At 44.8% G+C, this 26,944-nt stretch overlaps 1 protein-coding gene across 2 annotated transcripts in view; it reads left to right on the forward strand.

Moving 5' to 3' along the window:
• The first annotated feature begins 1,313 nt into the window (after positions 1-1,313).
• Positions 1,314-26,944, forward strand: part of GATD1 (glutamine amidotransferase class 1 domain containing 1) — a 108,697-nt gene continuing 83,066 nt past the window's right edge. Inside the window, exon 1 of one of the 2 annotated variants that reach the window (XM_078682809.1) lies at positions 1,314-1,490. In XM_078682809.1, coding sequence (XP_078538935.1) covers positions 1,394-1,490 — 97 coding nt within the window. In that variant the 5' untranslated portion in view covers positions 1,314-1,393. The remainder of the gene's footprint in view (positions 1,491-26,944) is intronic. The other variant, XM_078682810.1, reaches the window with a different exon arrangement.

Raw genomic sequence — 26,944 nt, forward strand, 5'->3', positions numbered from 1 at the left:
CTTTTGCTTCCTCGCCCTAAGTGCGCCAAGTATGCCCAGACGTGGGTCCCGGGCTCACTGTGTCACTGGATTCAAGCTAGCCTGGCTGATGAGGGGTGATGCCCCGAAACCAGTCCCAGGATGCTGGTTGCCGGTCCAGGAAGGACCTGGCTTGACAGTTCCCATGAGGACCAGTGTCAAGACGGATTTGCATATGGCTGGGTCTAAACTGGGGTGGCATGGTGAGCAAAAGAGCAATGGATTTAACCCAGATCTCTTGACTGGGGGGGTGAATGTTTGATATGGTCTGCATACTGTCCATCATCTGTGTGTTCTTTAACTTCAAGAAAAAATCATTCTTCCAGGGGGAATGAGGGATTGGACAGGGCACTTTGCCAAAACCACAGAGTGTGTATACAATAAGGAATGGTGCGATGGCGCCATGACTTGGGTTGCTACCTGGGAGTTTTTTTTACTGACATTACCAGTATTTTACTTTTCTGGCCGATACAAAAATGAAAAAAATAAATCACCTATAAACAATATTTTTTCCTCTTATTACTACATGCTTAAAGCAAGAAGCATATTAAGAACACACTTTAAAATATGCTCTGAAACTGCCTTAATGATCAGTGACGGAGAGTTAGAGGCAGAAAAGCCATGTCACAAATGAATACAGATGATTTTATATAAAGTCCTATTTAAGTATGCCAGGGCCTTTGCATAATCTTAAAACATAAACAAATGGATACATGCCTACAGACCTGATTCAGGCTGGAAACTCACGATGTTTAAAGCAAAAATAAAAAAGGGATGACTTTATATTCTAGATCTCTTGCCTAAATTACCTGTGCCTCAATGTGTGCCAATCTCCCCTCTTTCAATTGTCAAAATGTTGACACGCATCATGCAAAATGGCTGGTATTTCTGTCTCGGAAATGAGGGGCAACTCTTGCCATGACACTTCTAAAAGGCATACTGTAGCTGAGTCACGCATCAATTTCATTACATTACGGAGTGTCAGCTTTCCTCGTTCATGCCACTTCGCCATAATGTTTGAACACATGAACAGACATGTTAAATTATGCAACACCCTCTCAGTATCCCATAGCGGTGTAATACAAGCACTCCTTTGGCAAAGCATAAAAGTTCTGCCCAATCTAATGCTGTCCATGTCTATCAACATGTGGATGCAGCGACAGCTCATCTCTTGAAGCTCTTTCTTCAGAATCAGGTTAATACATCATATGGACCTGAAACGGACGACAGAAACGGATGTCGCATCGTCTCTTCTCTATGAATCCCTGCGTGATGACGTAATGCTGGCGCGCAAAGGCTGTGTCATTGACAATAGGAAAGGAGGCGGAACCCGGGAGAAAGGAGTCGCGGCTTCCAGAAGGCTGGTGCTGTCAAGATGAAGAAGCAGATTGGTCCAGGGTCTACGGTGGCCGCGGACCGGCTCAGCGGGGCAAAACCAACGTGCTTGATAGTCGCCAGCGCCGCTACTGAAGGTGAGCCTCCTGTGGTCACGTGACAAAACGCCCGCAACCGTGGATTGGACGGAGAGCGACCGGGTTGCTCAATAACTTGGTTAAAGATATAAATGACGGACTGCCTCCCCGCCTATCTTAAACAAAAAAGATGGCATATACTCGAAGATATAAGGAGCCAAACATGTCTTAGTGCACGGTTTCACGGCTGGAATGTCCCACTGTCCTTTATTAAACCTAAGTCTTGTCTTCGGGAAGGTAAAGGGCTGCCATCTTAAAAACCAAATAAAGCAATTATAAAATATATTTTTACTTAATGCATTGCAACAGACCAGATTCATGCAGAAGACTTCCGATTTTTTAAGCCAAAAATATCTTGATTTTAGCTCCCTCACGTCTAAATTTGGCTCTGCTTCAAACGAAGTATACGTGGAAAACCCATTCCTTCCTGTTTTATAATGCTCCCACTTTTTGTGTTCTACGATGTTGGCATGTAAGTTATTTAATGTCAACGCGCTCAAATTTCATAGATTCATGTGAGCAGTTTATCCAGTCCAGATTTTTCCTCTGGGATTTGTAATCCTGCTGATCCAATTGTAAAATCAGGACTTCAACTCCCAGAATACAAAAAGGAAACTTGACTGGATGATATACTAAAACATGGTCCGGGAAACGTGAGCTCTCTGGTTTAACGTAGAAGAAAACTGCTTAGGCCTGTTTACGTTCACCACCTAAATGAACTCAAAAAATATGTGCTGTTCTATTAAGAGTGCGTTTTCTTGATGTCACTGAAGAGCAATGCATTTTTTTTACTGATTTAAGCACCATTGTATTTTTGATGTTATCCTTCAGCAACTTTCTCTCCCAGTTGCCAGGTAAAGTAGGTGCAATGTGTCCCTTAATCAAGACATTGAACACAGGACAGTGCTTATAGACAAGTCGCAAATGATTTTGCCTCAAGTTTTGCACCCTCTCTGTAGGATTTCCACCTGGAATTTTTTTGACTGACATGACCAGTATTTTAATGTCCCAGCCGATACACAAATGAGGAAAATTACTCAAAGTCGGTATTTTTCCCCCTTATCAACACATTTTAGTATTGTGCTTACATTAACTGTTGTAATGTTGCTTACTTTAACTGTGGTGATGTTTTAGTATTTCTTTCCTTGTATTTATGAAATGTTAATTTGTTCCACGTTCCTTTTCTAGTTGCTAGAAGAAAGATCAGTGTCTCTGGGCTTTCTCCTGAGGAACTGGCATTGGCTGTGGGTCCTTGACATTTGTACTTATTCTCTTGGAATAAACACTTATTGACTCCTGTGTTTCTACCCCGACACTACATCTGGTACCAGGAGTGGGGTAGATACATTTTTCCTCCTACGACTCGGACTTTCTTACAGAGCATCTATTTACCACTGCTGCTTTTGGGCCCACCAGCCTGATTCCACTTATTGCTACTGCAGGTTCGGGACTACAATTTTACATGAATTTGCCTTCGTGCACGCCTGCGTTTCTTTTCCCTTCTCAACCGTTTTTTTTAAAGGGAATAATAATAGAACGCGCTCGACTTCACATGCTCGAGCGTATTCCTTGTCAGTTTCACAAGCGTCTTTATCATTATTGATTTATGTTCTCAATGTGTCATTTCTGATAAGCATGGGAAAACATCCAAAGAACCCCTACATCCTGTTCCTTTACCTGATGGTCCCTGGATTAAAGAGGGCACTGGATTTTGCTGGCCCATTTAACCTTCTTCCATCTTGTAAAAGGTTTCTTATTGTTCTCATTGTTTATTTTTCCAAATGGATTTATTTCTCATTGAATCTGCTTCTCCACATTCTGTCTTACATTTTTTACAACATGTTTTTTCTCTTGAGGGTACCCCAAAAGAATTAGTTACTGACAACGGCACACACTTTACTTCTTCCCTCATGAAAAATTTTGTTTTAGAATCTGATATTAAACTCCTGCAGGTTGCTCTTTACAGTACATCTTCTAATGGACTTGTCGAAAGAGCCAATCGCTTAATTAAAGAAGGTATCCAATCTGCCCTTCCTTCAGGAGCTGATGCTGATATTTTTCTTAGCGTGCATGACGCATAAGGCTAGACATCACAATGCACCCAGATACCTCACTCAGAAACTGACAATCTCTGGTGGTTCTAGATCCACAAGAAGCGCAGAAAACCTACTACTGAAACCACAAAAATTCAACAAGAAAAACAAACAAACATATAAACGGTCCTTCTCAGGGATGGTGCCCAGGATCTGGAATGCACTACCTCCAGAAACCAGAATTATTTCATCCACGGCATCCTTCAAAAAGGAAGTAAAATCGATTCTCTTGGCAAAATTCACATGAATATAGGCTAAGGAAATCCTGAGAACACTCGCACCTTCACCAGTATTCCTTTTATGACAAAGGTCATCTAGACCACCTAGGCACTATTGTTGCCTTTGCCTTGACTTAATTGGTCTTCATTGTCTTACACTGTTTTGCTCAACGTTGCACAAGATGTTATGTTTACATGATCTATCTGCTGTATTGGTATTGTATAATTAACCTCTTTGTTGTATATATAACCTCTATGTGTGTAAAGCGCTCTGATATCCGTAAGGATCTTGTTTGCGCTCTATAAAACTTTCAAAATAAATAAATAAATTCCACTCCTCACTCAACAACTGTTTTTTCACCTTTTGAGTTGAGGGGCAGAAAATGAAGCTCTAAAATTTTACCTGCATGGCTTGATTTTCAAAACGTGTCTAATTCCCATTATGCCCTCTCATTAAGAAAAAATGTTTTATTTAAACAAAAACAACAAAAAGCTAATTTTGACTCTTCTAAGCATGTTTCTGAGAAATATTTCTTGGTTGGGTCTTGGGTTCTTATCAAGAAACCTGTTAGAGTTTCTAAGGGAGAATCCATCTTTTCATCTCCCTGCAAAATTGAGCTTGTCAGCAAAGTTTCTATGCTTTTACATGGGAGAGGTTAGTGGAATAAAAACATGTTTGTTTCTATTTCCAACATTCAAAAGGATATTTATTTCAGATCACATGCGTCCACGTTTGATGGTTCACCTTTTGTGGATGACTCTATTTTGTTTGAATCCAAGGTTTCCAGTTCATGTTCCAAAGAAATGTCTACTGAGTCCCATGTTTTAGTTGATGTTGAAATCCCATCTTCTCAGGATGCCAAAGATTCAAATTTTTTACCTGGTGAACATTTTAGACCTACTGCTCCTGTGTCTACTTCTCAGACTGTACCCTCTTCTCACTCCACTGATTCAGTGGTGTCAGAATCTTCTATTTCCAAAAGGATTTCTAGACTACCTTCACGTTTTCATGATTTTTGATTTATCTTATTTTGTTTTTATAAGGGGGAAGGTGATGTAGTATTGTGCTTACATTAACTGTTGTAATGTTGCTTACTTTAACTGCCGGGATGTTTTAGTATTTATTTCCTTGGATTTAAAGAATGTTCATTTGTTCCACATTGCTTCTCTATTTGCTAGGAGAAAGATCAGTATCTCTGGGCTTTCTCCTGAGCAACTGGTGTTGGCTGTGGGTACTTCACATTTGTACTTATTCTCTTGGAATAAACACTTATTGAGGCAATCTACTCTGTTCCTGACTCTGTGTTTCTGCCCGACACTATACACATGTATTAACAAAAGACAGATATTTTTCTCTGGGAAAGGCGGAAACCCTACCTGCTTGCAATGTGTCCTTTAACTTAACAGGTTGCATCACGAAATGCCCGTTCTCAGGGAATCACAACAATGATCTGCCTAATGAATATTAGGCGTGTAGCTATGTGCGATTGGCTGTTAATAAAGGGTGGGTGTCTATATGAAACGGTAGACCTCCCCCTTCCTTTATGAGAACGAGACTGCTTAAAAATATTTTCCAATTGGGATGACATTATTAGAAGCTGGCTGTGGTCCCCTGGACCACTGACTCTTCACCCAGAGAGGGGCCACCTGGCACAATTCATAGAGGGGAAGCAGTCCTACAGTGAGAGCTTTATATTTGTGAATAAGATACCTTTATTGTTACCGTTATCTGTTGAGACTGCAATTGAGGCCACAAATAGTCAATATATTTCATTATAAATTGCAATAAAGAGGTGACACCTCTTTCGTTCCCAATCCTAATTGTGTCCCAGAATGAGACGTAGACCCCTTTTGTGACTCTCAAAAGTGATTCTGCACATTGTAAAAATACACTTTTGTAGTCACAACCCTGCAGTTTTGCAAAACGTAAGATTTGTGACAGCATAACTGTTTTGTACATCAAGCCATTATTAATAATACCTAATTGGAGAGGGACATGGTAGTCCTCATTCTATATGTAAATACACAGATATATTCCAGGGGAGAGATGTCTCTGCATATATCTTATATGTTTTGTTTCTCAGCCTTCCAGGCATGTACCCCGGTTCTCTGTGCAAGCATCATCTTGAATGTACTTTTAGCCAGTCCAATGCCCAAGCGACAATGCCAAGGGAGGAAGCACACCAGAGGCAACAGACCAGCATACCACTTTTTCCTTAACTGGTCTGGCCTATTGCCTACCTCCTTGGATCAGTGGTAGCAAGTTGGTCTCTTTTGTATGAAACACTTCTTAATAAAATGCCCACAACATTGGTGAAACTGAACTTGATTTAATCTTCACCTCCATAGTAATCAGACCTTCAGAAGTCTTCACCTACTCAGTGAAAATCAATTGAGCTTAACAGGAGCCATGCATTAGCAGCGTAGCTCAGCAATGGCATAACAGAGATAGAATTGAAAGATCTATCTAGTTAGCATACCTTATTCATGGATGATTTTGCCACAATCCCCTTTCTCTTTATGAAACGTACGCATGATAGCGTCTCATCAATCTCCCTCCCCCAAGTATTTGTATTTAGATGTCACCTCTAGGTTGCACCAGTATACAATATATTTCAAGAGATCGGATATTGATATAATGCTTTCAGCATGAGCTACAGACCAGTTGCTGTATGTTGTAAGACTACCACATCAAGTGCTTTAAAGCATTCATACTCCTAGCCCCTTATTAGATGTTATGCCTCCTGTTATTTCTAGCTCACTTATTAGATCACAATTGTAAACTGGAAACAGCAGGGAAGCGGTAACATTTTAAAGTGTGCAATTTTCAATAGCATCAATCAGGAAGGGCGTGAAGAAAAATATGGTGCAAGCATAAAAGATCAAATACATCAAATAACAAAAGCCATCTTTATAGGTTTATTGGGAAGGCCCAATATAATTGAAACTCCTTGGAGTGAAGAGGGTAATATTAAGACTGTAGTATTTAAATTAGGTTCACTTCACACATATCAGAGGTATCAAGTTGGGGTTGAAAATAAAATTAGCGGAGTTCCTCTGACGATGGAAGTGTGCTACGAACTCTGCTTGCTGCTCCACATCCATGGCGTGGTTGGGGTTACAGGATTGAAGGAAAAATTACCCCTCTCCACTCCACTAGGTGGTGCAGAATCACGCATGTAGGGATGTCAAGGTGGTGCAGAGATCCTGAGCACTAGTGGTGGTTCACGAGGTGGCTGGAAAGATTAGTGACCTGCTACTCCCACTGAAGGGACTGAGCTTTAAAGTGTGTGGGCCCAACAACAGAGTGCAGGGTGGTGGTACATCCTCAGAGTAGCAGCTTGGGGACACAATTCGTTGAGGCTAACGCCTCCAGGAGCACAAAGAGCAGGAGGAACCTGGCAATAGGAGAGTGGCAACAGGGTAAGCCTGCAACACAAGCCCTTTGGAGAGCCCTCCCTTCCTTTGGAGAAGGTGAAAGCTAGGCCCTATAAAGAGAGGCCACCATCTGAAATGGCAGCAGCTCGCTGAAGACATTAGGCAATTATAGACTGAGTAATGCAATGTAACTTAGAAATGGCCACTAGATGCTCTACATCAGATCATTCTACTTTTTTTGTTTACTTGTATAGCGCACGTCCACAGAGGCATCTTGGCACTTGAAAACCCACAGCCACCTACTAATGAAAGAGAGGTAGAAGTAAATTATAATAAGCACTTTTTCAGAGATTTCAATGAAATTATATTAAAATGAGAACAAAGAACAAGGGGAAGGTCATTCCAAGTTTTGGAAGCAGCAACTGAAAAAGCTATATCCCCAAAATGACAGGCGAATGCGTTAGGGATAGTGAGGCAAAAACAGACCTTCAAGACTGTCTGGTGGAGCTTAAGGTAGACTTCAAGACATCACTGGCAATGGGGATGGGCTGTGCTCAAGTCTGACATGGGTCAAGATATTGCGTAGATTACGCTGGATAAGCAAACCGAAGAAATCGAAATAGTGGAGAGCCAACTGTAATCTAGTAAGTCATCTGAACAATTTGTGCCTGCCCCCATAGCATAGGGGAAACACATACGCAGTCCTTACTGGTGAAATGTGAAGACCTAGAGAACAGACCCAGGCTCAGAGGGTGACAACATCTGTGTATGCCTCCCTGACATTTTCCGAGAAGGGTTGAAAACCAACCCAGAAAGCTAAACTGGATTTGTAAGAGCACACAGGGTAGGGAGGAATCCCAAAGAACCAGGTGCGAGACTGAGAGACATTGTAGTTGAAATAGCAGTCTATAGGCAAAAATGAAAAATGCATGTCTCAGGCCAAGAAAATCCACCTTTGAGGGAGAAATGTGCTATTCTTCCAAATCCTCTTTATTGCAACGCCTAAGCATGAAGGGAATTTTAGCTACTCACCTCGAACTAGCCAAGATGAAAGAAAGATACAGTAGGACTTTTATAACGGGCCTACTGGTTCAGGTGACTGGATAAAAAATAGATGAATCAAGAGTTCAAAGAGGGTGTACGGCTACTGAACCTGAAAGAAACGACTGCTGCACAGACCAGGCAAGAGGACCGAGGTAGAGCACACAGGAAGGGCAGTGTGTATAGAACACTGGCAGGGAGTTCTGGATGTGAGACCTTACAGGACTCAAGTATTTAATTCATTTCGGGTCCATCCACAAAGGTCCAGTATTTTATTCTAGAAAATGCTACAACACTTTTTAATATGAAAGAAGCATTAATTGGGACATTACTAACTTGTGAGGCTAGTGAGTGTCGGGCTTTGGCAGACTGCTCTGTAAGGAATGGTGGGGAATGAAAATTCCAAAACTCAGCTTTCTCCTTCGATTCATGAAACTTAATATCCTTCTGTGCCCGGTTTCATTGACACTAGCTGACATTCATCCACATATGGACGCTGATGTGTAATGTCTTTTTATTCATCCAAAATTCCTAATTGGTTATCTTAATTCACATGTGGGCATCATCAGCATGTCCTTGTATGCTGTGCATGAATCTGCTTAGCAAAGAAAAAAGTATTGACACGGGAAATAGAAGGAGAAATTGGTACTCCACAGTCAAAGGTCCTACTTTCATGTAGAATGATCAGTCAATCATCAGCTGGCTAGGCACTGTAGCCACACTCCTGCATACCCAAAGTTGTACAAAGCAAAAGGTTAAATTGGGCGCTAAAACGCCTGCTTACGAAACTTATTCAGAAACTGCCAATGTCTGAATGCATTAAAAAAACGCCATCTTCGCGCCTACTTGCAGGCGCCGCATTTATTTCGCATTACAAAAGGAGCCATCACCTTAATCCCTGCAACCGCCCATGCTTAAAATGGTTGAGGGGGCCGTGATTTCTACACTCAGCATCATCATGCATAACTAACTAAGGGGCTTTGTTTTAGCCCCAGGATCGCTGCTCATCTCTACTTTCAAGCAAACACCCAACCTGCTCAGGGAGGTGGAGATGTCTTTTTGACCGAGTGTTGCACACCAAACCTGCAGCTTCACAGATAGCAGGGAGACCACCTTTTGGTGCTTGGCATTTGGGGCACCCAACAGCGCCGCACCAGTGCTGTCACCCCATCATATATCCATGTTTTTAGTTTGCTTATGTGTGACATTTCAGCATTTTAAGTACATTTAAAACTGACGACTTTTTAGTGCTTTGACTGCGGCTCTTCGAGTGACTCTATCACACGAAATAACAAGCATCTGCAATGCAATAGGTCTTGCATTAATGCAAGTTTGAGCTATCGGCATTGTAAATGACAATGCCTTTTATTTATGTTTTGGTTTTAAAAACATAAATAAAAGGCATTGTGATTTACAATGGCAATAGCTTAAACTCTTGCTAATGCGAGACCTATTGCATTGCAAATGCTTGTTATATGTGAGGTGCTCCGTTGATATTTTGAGTATGTGGTAATTTGTTTACAGCATTTACTGAGTTACCATTCATCTATCGTATCAGATACCCTTGCGTATTGTTAGATATTTATGGCACAGCTGTGAATAGCCATGTTCTACATTTCTTATGAAACTTTCAGAGTGGAGGCTTACTCCTTATCAGCAAAGTTAGGGGGATGTATGACGTTACAACGCACACTTTTACAACGCATACCATTTCAACGCATTTTTTACAACGCAACATCCATTACAACGCACACCATTACAACGCATACCATTACAACGAATACCTTAAAACTACCTTTACAACGCATTCCACTACAACGCATAGTACATTTACAACGCATACCATTACAACGCATTACACTACTTTGCATATAAGGTAAGTGTTGGATAGTGTAGGGGTTAAAATTACTATTCTAACTCCAGGGGGTGCAACAGTAGGGTAAGTGTTGGATAGTGTAGGGGTTAAAATTACTATTCTAACTCCAGGGGGTGCAACAGTAGGGTAAGTGTTGGATGGTAAGTTATGCGTTGTAATGGTATGCGTTGTAATGACTGCGTTGTAATGGTATGCGTTGTAGTGGTGTGCGTTGTAGTGTCATGCGTTGTAATGACTGTGTTGTAAATGCATGCGTTGTAATGGATTTTGCGTTGTAAACGTTTCGTTGTAATGGTAGTGCGTTGTAAAAATTGCGTTGTAAACGTTACATACCAAGTTAGGGACTTCATAATTCTTTAAAAAAAAAAAATTTATTAAATAAATTTTTATTGAGCGTGAATAGCAGACATGATAATCAAGGTGCATACAAAAGACAAGCTTACATATAAAATAGACATATTAAAATAGACAATAAATAGTGCAAGTTCATATTCTATTTTACATGATGTAAAACAAACAATCTATAGAGCACTTCTGACTATCACCCTCAGATTACAAGTCAAGATAAAAAGGTAGAATACATATTGCTACAGGCTTCCCTCATCTTGATAGTTGAAAAGAAAAAAACCCTGCAGATTCTGAATTGAAACCCCTCTCTTTACATTATGCCAGAAATAGCCTCTTTTACCTGTTATCATTTGTGTAAATATAGTCAAAGCATAGCCCTGCCACGTCTGCCTAAATCTATGAAGTGCCCCAACTGTTTTCGCTTAGGCCACTTCAAATTGGTAGGCCCTATCCAGTTTAAGAAGCCACTGTCCCACTGTAGGCACCTTCTGGGATCGCCAATTTTGCAATGCCAATGATCTGGCTACCGCTATAGCAAGGAAAACAAAATATTGCCTATGTTTTGGTAGCTGACTAATTGCATAAGAAAAGCCAAATAAGGCAAGTGATGTTGATGGTAGGATTAGCATTGACATCCAGAGACTGATAAACCTGAACACCTCCTCCCAGAAATGTTGTAATCTAGGGCATGTGAAGAAAATATGTGTCAAGTCACCTGCCTCCACCAAAATGCATCTAAACACGTGTTCGGGATTGAAGCAAACCATTTATGTAGTCTGAGGGGAGTATAATACTACAACCACCTTGAGAGAAAGGACATCCTTTTAAAGTTGGCCGCCCTCCGAGCCCTATGCTCGAGCTCACACACTCGTTGCCATTCCTGAATATTAAACCAGCAATTAGATTGCTGAGCAATTTTAGGAAGCATTGTTTCCACTAGACTCTCATTTACATCCTGGCTCAATAACCGGCACCAATTGCTGATACCAGTTAAATTCATACTGAAGGCTGCATTTAGGATTTTTCTTACCCTCTCATTGACTATTTTACCATTATTCGAAAGAAAGCGTGCTATCTGTCTAAAGCTTAACCATTGAGCACAGGCCTGGAGACTGAATTGCTCTGCAAAGGCTTTCCATGTTATCAAATTAGTGTCTTTGTAGAAGTTACCTAGCTTACAAAAGCCTAACCTATCATATGATTCCAATCACTTACGCGAAAGTTGAAGACCCCATAGTACACAATCCTGGAGAGAGGTATGTCCATGGCCTGGCGGAACGTTGTAAAGTTTATCAAACCGCTGTATGCGATATAAAAATATGTTCTTTTTAGGTAGTTTTGAGGTGCGCAGGAATGCGGGTAACTTCATTGCATTTTCTGTTAGCATATGACTAAATAAGAAATTGTCGAAATTTGAAGAAGGGGCGGCTTGATAATAAGTAGATACATGAGGTAGTGCAAGCCCCCGTTTTCTACGTCCGACTGTAAAATAGATAACTTAACCCAAGGTTTTTTTTTGCCCAAACAAACTCACGGATCACTTTTTCTACTTCGTTAAAATATGAGGTTGGTATTTTGAAAGGGAGATTTAAGAACAGAAAAATCAACAAGGGAAGTAATGACATCTTTACTAGGGAGACTCGGCCTAATATGGACATTGGTAAAAGCAACCATCTGTCTAAAAGATTTTTAATTTTATTAAGTGTTTTTACATCATTTAAGTGAAAAAGTTGAGAGAAGTCGGCTGTAACGTATAGGCCCAAGTATCTAATAGGTCTTGAAGGCAGAAATGTCTTCCCTTCAGGGAGATTGGCTCCCGATGAATTGAATAAAAGAAGCTCCATTTTCGACGTATTGATCTTATAACCCCCCAACTCTGTAAACGCCTGGATCTCTCCAAGGGCCAGCTGAATGTTTGCTTTGTCAGGGTTTAAGTTTAAGATCAAATCATCTGCAAACAGCTTAATTTATGTCATTCCTATTAGGGGAGCCTGAATTAATGTATTGGAGAGAATCTTTATCGCTGGTGGCGCTATAAAAAGAGAAAATAGAAGGGGGGAAAGAGGGCAGCCCTGCCTAGTACCCCACCTTAACACCACTTCTCCTGCTAGATCTGAATTTATGATTATTTTTGCGCTTGCCTCCTTATAGAGTCCTTCTAACATCTTAATCAGCGGAGTGGAAAGCCAAACCTCCCTAAGATAAAAAAGAGGGCCTGCCAATCCACCAAATCAAATGCCTTTTCTGCATCCATCATTAAAATGGCAGCACCATCCTTCCTAGCTGAAAAATAATCTATAGCTTGAATCAAAAAGAATGTATCTGCATACATCGATCTACCAGACAGAAACCCTGTTTGGTCAGCATGTATTACCTGTTGCGCACAGCCAGAGATCCTATTCGCCCACATTTTCATAAACAACTTATAATCTACATTTAATAGACTCATTGGGCGGTAGGAACTCTGGTCATTAGGGTCCTTATCCTTCTTCAGAATGGAGATCACAACAGATTCCTTAAATCTGTCTGAGACAGGCAGTCAATCCATTATCTGATTAAACAGGGATACCAAGAAGTCCAAAAGGTCCTCTAAAAACAACTTGTAGACTTCAATTGGTATCCTATCATTACCACTTGCCTTGGCGATAGCCATTTCTTTTATAATATCTCTTAGTTCTGCCGATGTAATCGGTTCATTCAACACTCCACAGTCTTCTTTGGGGATCATAGGTAACTGAACTGTCGTAAAATAATCCACAAGAGCCTGGATGTTAACTAGCTGGGATTCCGCATAGATCTTCCTAAAATGAGACACAAAGATTTCAGCTATTCTATCTTTATCATTAACCAAGCTCGCAGTGCTGGGATCCCTTATTTGTGAGATTATTTGTCTACTCTGATGCGTTTTTGTTGACCAGGCTAGAAATGTACCTATGTGTTGGCTCTCTTCGTAAACCTTTTGCTGAGATGCTTTGCTCCCAGAGATCTCCTCCAGAATAAATAAGTGTTTTAATTGCTCTTTCGCCCTTAGTAGTTCATGTTTGAGAGCTTATGCCTCAATATCTTATGGGGACCTAGACATAAGAACTCCCCTAACCCAATCCACAGCCTTCTGAAGGCCTGCAATGTTATGTTGCCTTAGTTTAAAGAGATTCACCCTGTATGCAATGACGTTTCCCTTCAAAGTATCCTTAAAAACCTCCCAGGCCATTAAACCTGATGCTATGTTAACGTTTTTCTTAAAAAACCATTGTATAAAATCACGGGTATCGACAATCCATTTTGGGTCTGAGAGCAAAGCTTTATCAAAATACCACTTGCTATTTTTTTTCCCTAGGGGCGGGTAAATATGCTACAAAGGAGACCAAGGAGTGATCTGAGAATGAGTTAGAAAAGATCGCATATTCCCCTCTTGTAAAATGATTACTTAAAAAAAAAATCCAGGCTGGATGCTGTTTTATATCTAGCGGATTAACACGTGAACTCAGTAAGGCTTGGGTGGTCGATCCGCCAAGGATCTAATAGAGCGAAATCTTCTTTTATAATTTTTATTAATCTTGCTGTCTTTGGCTTTAATTGTTGCTTACCCTTATTGGATGTGTCCAGACCAAGATCTTGAATAAAGTTGAAGTCCCCACCTATAACTATAAAACTATGAGCATTTGATAGCAACTCATAAATCTGTCTCAAGGCCTGCGTGTCATCAAAAATTGGCCCGTAATAGTTAATCAGCACAAGGGCTACTCCATTAACTGAGACTTCGAACCAGATCCATCTCGCTAACCTCATCCCGAATTACCTTTCCCTGCTCCCAGTCTAGCGCTGATGAAAGTAGAATACCCACCCCCGTACTGCCGCATGTGCCAAAGCAAAAAAATGCATGATAATACTTCTTGGGGAGAGAAAGGTTAGGGGAATTAACTTTAAATGTGTCTCTTGTAAAAAAAAAATCACCTGAGTGGAAAAGGATCGTGGTCATTTTAACACTGCTCCTCTTTTCTGTACATTTAAAAATACATTCACATTACAAGAAATTATCTTCATTGGTTTTGTCATTCTTTAAAATTAACCATGCCACCTTAACTAGTACATGATGTACTCTTTCCTTCGCCATACTTCAAACTGTACTGTCTCTGCTGATAAGGTTACATATAATCCCTTAATGACATAGCGACTGCTGCATATCCCTTTACCCCTCAACTTGATTATATTACCTTCTTGCTAGTTATCCCAGGCTTGCCTGCTATTCAATCGGCCATTTTTTTGATGCTTTACCTAACTCCCACCCCCACCACCCTTTCCCACCCCAGACTGTTTTCGGAGGGAGGTAGCTCTTACCTCGCCTCCCCGGCCCTCCCAATGAACAAAGGTGCCTTGACATGGCATCTAATTGAACGCCCCCCCGCTGTGCAAAATACCCTAAAATTAAGTAGGCCCCAAGCTATTACCAACATAAAGTACTTTCGTTGTCAAGAGGAGCTTGTGCTTTAAATAGTGCAATAATGAAAGTGAATAAAGTGCCATATGCAATCCAGTACTTGAATACTGGATACTCATAGCAGAGAGCATAGTACTGAATACTGGATACTCATAGCAGAGATAATAATATATACAACAGAAACAGTAACTGTATCCACTACATCACCCCCCACCCCTCCCAGAGGAACAAAGTGCAAATAGCAAAAATACACACAATTAAAGTGGATGCAGTGCCTGAGTGTCTAAAAATGCAAAAAGAGAAAGCTTTCATTTCCATTACTGTATGTAAACCAGTTATTTGAGGGAATCTCGTTTTTTCCCATTTGCTTGGACAACCTATTGTAGCAGTACTGCAACTTTTCTCAAAAAGGGAAAGATTAAAAGTACAAAACACCCTTCAATAACCTATACTTTTCCCCCCAAAAAAGGAACGCCACAAGCTTTTCTCAGTCCCGCAGAGATAGTACCATATCTCCCTCATAAGGAGAGGAAAACTAAAGTGCAATAGTGCAATATTTGATGGTAAGCACAATACATAAAGTGCAGAATGCATTCTAGAACTCAAATACTGGATAATTATAGCAAGAGAGATTAATACCTATAGCAAAAAAGCAGTAATAGCAGCTGTACCCAGTACATGCTCCCCCCTAACAGGGAGCAAAGTGCAAATATGCAAATGACAGACAGATCTACACACACCTAAAGTGTTCCTAAAGTGAACTTAGTGCCTAACAGGCACATGCATCAATGTTGGCTTTTGCGATTCCTTAATTGCAATTTTTAAGGAATCGCAATTAAGGAATCGCAAAAGCCTATGCATGTAGAAATCGCTTAAAAAATAGCGATTTCTAAACAAATTTTAATTGCGACTCGCAAATTGCGAATCGCAATTAAGGAATACCTCCCCATTCATTCAAAATGCGACTCCTTAAATCGAAATTTGAGAACTCGCAATTAATTGCGAATTCTCAAATTGCGAGGGCTTTGACCCATGATGCATCGCAAAAGCTAATTTTGCTATCGCAAACGGCCGATTTTTGCGATTCGCACCGTTTGCGATCGCAAAAGGATTTGATGCATGTGCCTATTACTGTCTAAATGCTTAAGGTGCAAAAAGATCATGCTTACATTTCCATTACTGAATGCAGACCCAGGAATCTGAACAATGGCTACCGCTCAAATACCCCTCCTTTCATTATTTCCCGTTTGCTTGAGTAATGATTTGTTGAAATTCTTGGGCTTCTTCAAGAGTGGAGCAGAGATGGAACCTTCCTTTCCATTAGACTTTCAGTTTAGACTGCTGGGCAATTGAAACCTGTGCTCCTGCACTCTTGAATTGGCTCATCATACCCACAAAGTCCCTCCGCCTACGTGCTGTAGAACAATGTCCCTCTTTTGGGTCGCCTTAGATAGAATAGCCTCCCTAATGCGGTAATCAAAAAAGTTCACAATCATCATCCTGGGGGACTATGGGGACCCACATTACAGTTAGGTCCGCTGGTGCTTTCTCAAGTATGTGATCTCTGATCATTGATTCTATATACGCCTCCGGATTAAACTAAGTACAAGATGAAGGTGGTCCGAGTTAAATAAACAACATTAAATTATTTCATACTAATATACATTCGAATTTGTATTACACCACAATTTCTGTATGGCGCAGTGAAAACAGAAAACCTGCTGATTTTCAAAAAACCTTATTCGATTTTGTATTTATTTCATACATAGGTGCAGTCATTTTACTCATATCTGCATGCCATTTTTTCGAAATACCATTAAACACAATTTATACAAATATTTAAGCAAGTGGTGCTCTCAGTGAGGATGGAAGGGAGGGAGTGAAAGGTGTTTGGGACGTGGTAAAGGTGGTGTGACAGTGTTGCATCACATTCAAATAATAACGCCTTTACAAATATGTTATTTACAGTGTTCCCAAAGTTCATCACGCATAGGTAAACATTAATCATTTAATTATTCCTATAGTGTGTCGGGTTTTGGCGCGGTCTACGTTTCGACCCCCAGTTGGAAGGCTTATTCTTCCCTCATGTTGTGGTCTTCATCAGGACGAAGTGGAGAGCCTAAAGAAAAACAGGACATGGCCTTGTTTTAATTATCTATTGTGGTGGCGTAACATTAGGAATGTAGGTTAAACTGGAGAGTTACCTACATGTTGTCAAGCGTAGACCGAATCATACGTCTCGTCTTGGGCTTGGGTGGGCTCCAGATTGATTCAAAATCTAAAAGACATTATGGAAAGGGAGGAGTGTAGGCGGGAATGCTCGCCTTAGCAGTAAACAACTTAAACATATAGCACAGCTCATATGATGCACTTACTGTAATTCAGCTTCTTGAGTCTGATACAGGTTACTTCATATGGTGAGCATCGACGCTGCTGATCTTCATTCTGGGGGATCATGGAACAAAGAGTCGGGTAAGGTAGTTGCTTAACCCGTAGTCATTTGTAAAAAGTTACATGTGATTCGTTAACTTTCAGGAGAAAAAGTCTAACGGGGACGCCCGTTAAGACCGCAAGTTGTTTTCAGTTTCTAGAAGCTAGATGGCACGTGTGGTGTGCATCATCCTCTATGCTGTGCCTATTTAATTAGTATGAGGGCGGTGGGATCTAAGGCCTACCTTTTGTTCCTGCAGAGCTGCGGCGATCAGCACTCGAGGGCATCACCGTGATTCTGGCTGCTCGCGGTGCAGCCGCTAGATACTGATGTAAAAGGGGCTCGGTTCAATTGGCCAATCCGCAGTCACCTCGCCGAGGTGCTCAGACATTACCTCAGTTTATCAGGGGACTGTCTAAAAAGGATTTCTTCTAACTTGCGTGAGGTTTTCAAGGGGCCATCCTGATGTAGTCTTTAATAGGCGCATTGAATGGAGACATCTAGCATTTGAAGGATACCGAATATCTGCCAGTGTTGCTGATAAATTCAGTATTCTGAAAAAGTATTAGTACCAAAAACGACTTGTATTGATTATATATCATCTTACCGTCCCACTGGACTGCGAGTTATCCTTTGGACCCCACATCTTGTCCATTGTTGGGAAGTGCTTCGGCATCTTACGGATGTTGAGGAAATTTCTCCCTCTACTGTCACTCAATCATAGGAAAACAGTCGTACAGGCATTAATCGGGTCGCGTCTGGACTACGCAAACGCTCTCTTTCTGGGTCTACCAAAATATCTCATGACCCGTTTGCAAGTAGTCCAGAATTCGGCAGCCCGTGCCATTTTTGGACTCCCAAGGAGAGCTGGCGCCACTGCCTTATTGAACACTCTTCATTGGCTACCTATCTCCAAGCGGGTCCTTTTTAAATGCCTGACTGTGGCCTTCAAGGCCCTTAATGGTATTGGCCCCAAATATATTGGGAAACGTGTTTTCCGGTATGTGCCAAGCAGGAATCTCAGGTCATCGGGTCTGTCTTTGCTTAAAGTTCCTGTAATTCGTCGTGCACGATTGGGAGGTCGTTCTTTCCGCTATCTGACACCCAAGGCATGGAACGAATTACCAGTGTCCCTGAGATCGGCTCCCTGTCTTCTGACTTTTAGAAAGGATCTGAAGACATGGCTTTTTAGGAAATAGTCTTTCTTTCTGTTCCTTTGTTGTGTGGTTGCTTTCTATGCTGTCTTTCTTTGCCAAAGCGCCGGGATGCTCCTTTGGAGTTGCCGTGCGCTATAAAAGAAATAAAGTAACATAACATAACATTGGTAATTAAATACGAAACCAATGCTCTATGTTCATTACATACAATTGTTATCATACATCATTAATATTCATACATCATTAATAGTGTGATTTTGACCGACAGCTCTGCCCAGTCCTCAAATCAACATGATTATACATTTGACCACGTATTGTACATCGTCATATTGGCACCTTACTGATTGTGTGCATGGACTGTGATCGTGGCTTTGGATGGAAAGAAATGCTAATCCACAGTCTTACTGGGATTGGTAAAAGTCTGTTAAGAAGACCTCATAACATTTATTCCGGGTCTAGTCCTGACATTTGCACAAAGTTAGCGTCCAGTTCATTCAGGCCTTTATGTATTGTATTGAATTTGTACATCCATTTGCACTCTCTGATATTTAGTACATTATTGAGATTCCCACCACGTGGTCCCAGGGTGATCTTTTCAAGTACAGTCCATTTTAAGGATTCAGGAGTGTGAGTCATTTCCATACAATGTTCAACCAGTGGCGCCCCTATTGTCTTACATCGGATCCTACTGCAATGTTGGAAGATCCGATTTTTGACCTTTTGTTTAGTTTGTCCTATATACATAAGATCACATGGGCAGATGATTGCATATATCACTCCACTTGAGTTTCAATTGGTGAAGGATTTCAAGTCTACTGTTACATTGTTGTTCGTGATTTGTTTCGTCTCCCAACATGTCGGACAGGCTTTACATGTTGTACACCGGAAATGGCCTACAACTGCCGGTAGATTCCAGAGTCCTTGTAGTGTTGGTGCCTGCGGTGTTTCCAGCAGGGAGCAAACCACGTGATCTCTTATGTTTCTAGCCTTTTTGAAGGCATGCATTGGTGGTTCTGGGCTGTCTATAACGTCTGCTACCAGCCCCCAGTGTTTGTTTATCACTCTTTGAATCTCATTGCTTTTGTTGCAAAATGTAGTGACACAAATCATCCTTTCTTGAGATTGCTGACGTTCTTTAGTTTCCAAAAGGGTGCTCCGGTCCTGGAACCAGGCTCTTTTTCGGGATCTTTTAACCAGTCTCTTAGGGTATCCTCTCTCAATAAGGCGAAAGATTAGATCATCAGATTCTCTGAAATAATCCTCCTTGCGAGAGCAGTTTCTCCTAATGTGAAGGAATTGCCCGAAGGGAAGGTTGTCTCGAAGACCTCTGGTGTGGTGGCTTGTGTATCTCAGCAAAGTATTCCTCTCAGCCGGTTTTCTGTAGAGGGTGGTGTATAGTCTACCTTCATTTGTTTGATGCTAATATCGAGGAAGTCAATCGAGTCTTTGCTACTATGCATTGTGAATTTTATATCATCTGACTGGTTATTGAGCCATTCATAAAAATCCTGCAGTTCACCATCATCCCCGTTCCAGATCATGAGGATATCATCTATGTACCTTGCCCATCTGGAGATTTTTGTCTGGTACGGATTCTGATGTGATAAGACACAATGTTGTTCAAATTCGGACATGAACAGGATGGCCAAGTCTGGGGCGAAGGCTGCGCCCATGGCTACTCCCTTGCTCTGAATGTAAAACTTGTTCTGGAAGGAGAAGAAGTTCCTCGTCATGGCGACTACCAGTAGATCAATGATAAACTCCGTGGGGACCCCAGCCGGTTGTTCCAGAACAAGTTTTACAGTGCTCCAGTTTCTTGATTCGTTCTGGTATTTGCTGGACTATAGACTCAGTTTTGTCTGATCTCTGATGTAGGGGACTGGCCAAGATGGCGGCGAGGTAGGACGTGTCTCTTTGAGCTCCTGCTCGCCGTCCGCCTAAATTAGCTTTTTCTAGCAATCACCGGAGCCAAGTGTTTACCTGTCGCCCACCGGGCATGCCTGAACCCCCCCCCCCCCGCACCCACTGTTAGTGGCAGGTAGCTCTGGAACACTGATACTGGCATCTGACAGAGGGCGAGGCCTAACTCTCGAGAGACACGCTACAGCCGCAGCCTCAATTTAGGGGCGGTCCCGGCAGTGGGCTGTCGAGGCCAGCTTCGACTGCGGAGGCCAGCGGGACGCGACCTGGACGACTTGAGGGTCGCATGCCGCCAGCTTCAGAGGGGAATGCCGCCTGCCCGGGGATCCTGATCGGAAGCAGCATGAGACGCCACAACCGCGTCGGAGCTGGGGAGAGGCGGCAGTGAAGAGCCGAGGTGAGGCAGGACGAGACTGCCACGATTGCAGCGGAGTGCGAGGGGCACCCCCTTACCCTAGGCCGCAGACCCGGAATCCAGAGTGGGGCTGGCAGTTGCTCGCCACCCCTATGCACCAGGCGGTGAGTGGGAAACGGCCTGTACGGCGGATCGCCGTCGGCGAAGCAGGAGCGGCTTACCGGAGATGGAGTTTCCCACGGACCGTGAGGCGCGGCGGCCTTGTGGCTGACATTTGAGGGGGCGCATAACTGCGGGCACACCCAGCACTACAGGAGGAGCTGGTAAGTAGCGTTGCGGCCGGTGAGTGTGACCCCCCTGGATTCTCTATCCTGCTACCTCCTTGCACGACTGACGCGACGGACCTTGGGCCTCCATTTTGAAGCGGGGCAGCTAAACGCCGCAGGCCCGTAGGGAAGAGGCGCAGGACGCAGGAGTGGTTGGTGCTACGGCTTTGAACTTCAGCATATTGGTGCATCCAGGTCGTTGTGGTGGAGCTGGGACCGGGCCTGCCGCCGGAGCTTCCCCGCCACGGTAGACGGGGAGGTGCAGTGAGCCTGTAATTAGCAGCGGAGCAAGACGTCCACGCTGGGCCCGCATAGAGGTGAGCTATGGAGGGGTGTCTGAGACGGGGTGCCTGAGGGCTATGCCCGAGCTACTGAACTATAGTGGGACCCCTTGAGGCCTGGGTTTGAGATAGGCTGCAGCGCACTTTGACGATTGGCTGCGGCCAGGCAGCCACTGGGTGAATGGAGCTGCGTATTCCTGCCAGGTGGCCCCCCGCGGACGTCTCTAAGCCACGACGGGTCCCTGCTGGTAACAGTACAGGGCCCCTTGGGTTGGCTCCTACTGACGAGACGACCAAGCCCCACAAGCGCGGAAGGAGGGTTTGAGCACATTGGTGGGGCGCAGAGCGCTGGTCGGTGGTCTCTGCGCATTGCTGTGCTCCTGAGTATGTCATCGTCCAGGACAAGGAAAACAAAGGCCCACACTGACATATTTGGTAGAGCACTCCCCGGTCTCAGTGCGACAGCAGTCAAACCTAAAATGGCATCCCCGCAGGCAGCTTCTGGCACGTGCGACAAGCCCATTACTAAGGCTTTTATGGAGTCACTCTTCAACACCCTCCGGGCAGACATACAGACTGTAAAGACAGAATTAAAGGCCAAAATCAAGGAGATACGCAGAGATGTTGACCCGGTGGGGGAGAGAGTGGCCACATTGGAAGACAGAAGTGATGCAACCATGACCGAAGTCGCCATGTTGCAGCAGGAAAGCCTCCGTCTTCAAGATCAGCACCTGAACACCCAAGTACACCTCAAAAGCATAGAAAACAGGTCACGCAGACACAACATCAGAATTCGGGGCGTCAAGGCTATGGATGACACCGCGGACCTCTTCGCATTCACAGAGGGCCTCTTTTGTCCTATCCTAGCGCCCCCGACGACATGGCTATTGTGTCAGACAGGGCGCATCGTGTTGGCCCACCTTGTGCGCCTAATGCTCCTCCGGCGGACATTTTGGTGTGCGTACAGGATTTCAAGACCAAGAAAGCTATCCTTTCAAAAGCGAGATCTCTCCATCCTATCTCATACTAGGAACACACCCCGGTGCCCTATCAAGACCTGGCCTTGATTACCTTGCAGCGCCGTCGCCAATTCCGCCCTGTGACGGAGCACCTACGACAGCAGAGTATCCAATACCCATGGGGACACCGGTTTCGACTTATATTTCGCTTCAATGGCAAACTGCAACAGATGCACTCCCTTATTGACTCCTGGGCCTAGCACTCCCAAGCGAAGATGAAGACACCCAAAGCGGCACCTCAGGGCCCGAAATCGCACCATCAGGGAGGCAACGCCAGAGACGACGCAGGCGGTTTCGGAAACCAGATAAGGCGAACATTGCCAAGAATCAGCAGGAGGCCCTAGCTTTGGCTACGGAGGCCCTGGCCGGGGCAGACCAGGCAGCTGAGTGATGAATAGACGCTCAGCGGACTCGGCTCTGGCGGACGGCGAGGGGAGGCAAGATCCCTTCCTTTGGTCACACTACAAGCCCGCTATGACGACCTCCTGGCCTACCCGGGATGGCGGACATTCTTTCTGGACATATCCTTTTTTTTGTTTCCCCTCCCCGTGTTGCTGTTTGTATTTTCAATGGGACTATGCTTCATCCGGGGTTTTGGTTTAGGGTATGGGTTCCCCCATCCACCTTTTTTTGTTGTTGTCCGTTTTGCTCTCCCCCAACGTCAGTGTAATTTTGGTGTCTCGCTGACACTTGCTCCCCCTCTCAGGTTACACCGCACACAGCGCTCCACCCATCTTACCATTTTCCGATGACACGTGCTCCACAAAAAATTCTCACACTTAACCTCCAGGGTCTGAATAACCCAATCAAGCGAAGGGCGATCCTTAATTACCTTGAGCATTCCAAGGCGGACATATGTCTGCTACAGGAGACGCACCTTCTCTCTAAAGACCACCACAGGCTGAAATCCCGAGCTTTCCCGACACAGCTATTTTCCTCCAATACCTCCAAAACAGCTGGGGTGGCCATACTAATCTCCCGCTTCTTTCAGGGCAAAGTCCTTCAGAAGGAAGCCGAAATTAAGGGCCGTCTACTTACCTATCAATTTTCCCTAGGTTGAGTGACATTTGTGGTGGGGTCCATATATGCGCCTAATGACGGACAGCTCAAGTTCCTCCTTCAGGCTCTCCGAGAGGCAGCTGCCTCTGCGGATCGCCATCTACTGCTAGGGGGGACCTCAATATTGTATTTGACAATGACTTGGACCGATCTTGTCAGAGGACACACCAGGCAGGGGTACTCGCATCCCGGGTGCAGGCCCACCTTCAGGAGCTGGGATTAATCGCTCTCTGGCGCCACTTACACCCCTGCACTCGTAGCTACACATTTTACTCCAGCGCACACAAAACATATGCACGACTAGACTATTTTCTTTGCTTCTCCTCACTCAGGACCCATGTACTAGGCGCCGATATTCTCACAGCTTCTCTCTCCGACCACTCCCCGGTCTTGGCCTCCTTCCTTCTGCCAGCCTCGACGCGGCCCCAGCAAAACTGGTGCCTGCGAGATACGTTGTTACATCGCACTTCCTTGGTGGAACAAGTCCAGAAGGCCATCACAGACTTTCTTGACCTTAATGCTAATGCTGACACCTCACCAGCCACACAGTGGGGAGCACTGAAGGCAGTTCTATGGGGAGTATTTATAGCCATATCTGCTGCTGATAACAGAGAGGGAACACAAGAGAGCCGAACTCACACAGAGAGTCTCTGAGCTGGAACAGATGCACCAACGCACTTGTGTTTTGCGGACTTGGAGCCAATTGTGCACAGAACGTAAGCACCTGGCTGCCCTGGACCAGGACAAGGCCGAATACGCAGCTCTTCGGCTTCGCCATTCCTATTATGTGGGAGGGGATAGATGTGGCAGTTTATTAGCAAATAAACTGCGGGAAACTAGGCAGTGACAGGGGGTCCACACGATCCAGACGTCGGGGGGGGGGGTTGGTAACTGAGGATGCGATCATAGCAGAGACGTTCCGGGATTTCTATGCGGGTCTTTATTGCTGGGGATCCTCTAGATAATCAGGCCTGTGCCGAATACATAGCTAAAGCTCACATGCCCTCTCTGACGCAGGCTCAGGCTGAGCATCTTGATAGGGCGATCCAGATGGAAGAGGTCATCTCTGCAATCTCCCGCCTTAAGCTGGACAAGTCACCAGGCCCAGACGGATACTCGGCTGCCTTTTATAAGACGTTTTGTAATCATCTAGCGCTGTTACTTGCAACCCTGTTTAATACCTTTGATCGGGAGGGAGCCATCCCCGGAGGCATGCTAGAGGCAGCAATAGTGGTTATCCCTAAGCCAGGGAAGGATGTGACGGTCTGCGGGGCATACCGGCCTATTTCTCTTTTAAATATAGACGTCAAGATATACACTAGCATTACAGTGGCTCGTCTTGCTCCGTACATGGCCCAGCTGGTCGAACATGATCAGGCAGGCTTTCTCTCGCAAAGGCAGACCAGCGACAACACTAAATGCATTCTCCACCTGATTGAGACGGCATCCTGCACTCAGGGAGGATATATGCTCCTCGCCATCGTGCACTGGTCTTATCTAGAAATGGTCTTAATGGCAGCTGGCTTTGGTGAGAAGCTACGGACCAGGATTTTAAACTGCTATCGCTCCCCCTGGGCAACAGTCCGTGTGAATGGTCACACATCCTCTCGGTTTCCCATTGGGAGGGGCACGAGGCAGGGGTGCCTGTTGTCACCCCTCCTCTTTGCCCTATATATGGAACAACTAGCACTCAGAATCCGGCACCATCCTCTCGTAACTGGGATTAAGTTTGGGGGAGATATCCATACCATTAGCCTCTACGCGGACGATATTCTCCTTTCTCTCTCCAACCCAATTACACTGCTTTGCTCTGGGGTCGGGTTTTAAGATTACCATGGACAAGTCCATAGCCCTAGACATCTCCCTCTCGTCCTCCTGGGCTTACCCAATCCAATGACATATCCCCTCAAATCACGCAAAAGGCCGCTTGATTGCTATCGCTCTGGGAGCAGCGACCCAAAATATTTTGACCCACTGGCGCTCAACTCAACCACCGACGCACACTGGTTGGCTTCAGAGACTATGGTCGGTATTGGGCATGGAGAAACTTACATTGACACTGGTAGGTAGGGGGTCTGAGTTTCCTGAGCTTTGGCGACCCTTTCTCACACTACTGATGTCAGAGTTCCGGGAATTAACCTGCCCCCGGTATCTATGACTCCTTCGTCTCCCAGATACACAACTTCCAGATGCTGCACCCAAAGGGCCACGCAGACCCAGACGTTGAGGGCTGAACTTTGTTCCCTGCACTTTCCCTTTTTAGGTTTCGCCTGCCGAAGGCTGCGCTCTGCCCAGCTTTTTGGCGCAGGCGAAATCTATTGTTTACAATATGGGCTTCAGGAACGTCCCCCGGCTTCCATTGGCTAGCTCCATAAATGGAGGCTAGCCATTGGGAGCCGGATCTGTCCGTCAAGGCCGGACCAGATTCGGGGGCGTTCCCGAGAATTTTTCGCTTTTGGCCCACGTCATGCGGCTGTGTGTGGGCGGTGCTTTTTTTTTGGGGGGGGGAGGTTTGTTTTGTTCATTTCTCCTGGAAGGCACGCAACGAGGGACGTCTGCCTGGCATCGGCTATCAGGTAAGCGGCATATTTTACTCGTGTTTCCCACCCCCCCTCCCGCTGTCCGTGAGCCCGCCCCCCCTCCCGCTGTTCGTTGCTTTCCCGCCCCCCCCTCCCGCTCTCCGTGTGCTCGTAGGTGCTTGTTCTCATTTGTTTGCAGGAGTCTCGCTCGCAGCCGGGAGGGAGCGCGTGGAGTGAGCGCTGCAGCAGTGCGAGGGAGGCTTCGAGGCGGCGCTTGTGTCTTCAGAGGGTCTGCACTCCCAGGGCTCCTGCCCACAGCTCATCCGGAGGGTCCTCTCCCTGTGAGGTGCCACCGCCTCTACCCTCGCAGATCTGCCCGCAGGAGGGTCACCGGCGTCGCTGCGTCTCCTGCCCGCCAGAGGACTTGAACCCGCGCCTCGGATCCGGGCCGCTCTCTGGTAGCTGCTGCCGGCTCAGGGATCACCATGGGGGACGTAATTTCCATTCACCTGGACGAGGGCAGGCGGCAGAACATCTCCGGTAAGAACCAGTGCCACGTGCCGCTGCCCCCACTGGGAGGGGGCTGTGAGGAATGGGGGTGAACGCACTACAGACCATGCACGCATGTTCATTAATGTATCCGCTGTGCTGGGCCCGCCCAAGGAACGTGGCCGGTTTCTACTCCAGATATACGGGCAGGGCACCTTCAGTTCTCCAGGCTGTGCAGGGAGTCCGGTCGCTGAGAGACAGGCACTCTGAGCGCAGCATTGTAAGATTGCAAAGTCTCCGAAACGTACTCAGACCGGCCCCTGAGATGTAATCACTGTGATCATGTTTAAAGGTACTCTGTGTGCAGTGAGTGTTATTCACACTGTACAGTGGGGTGAGTAACACCGCTGTTGCTCACCATGAGAGGTGTCGGGGTGCGCCAAGAGTAAGTGGCCACGGAGGGTTACTCGCAGTGAGACTGTTCATAGGCATGAAGGGTACGCTCT

Source organism: Lissotriton helveticus, chromosome 3_1 (assembly GCF_964261635.1).
Source record: "Lissotriton helveticus chromosome 3_1, aLisHel1.1, whole genome shotgun sequence".
NCBI lineage: Eukaryota > Metazoa > Chordata > Amphibia > Caudata > Salamandridae > Lissotriton > Lissotriton helveticus.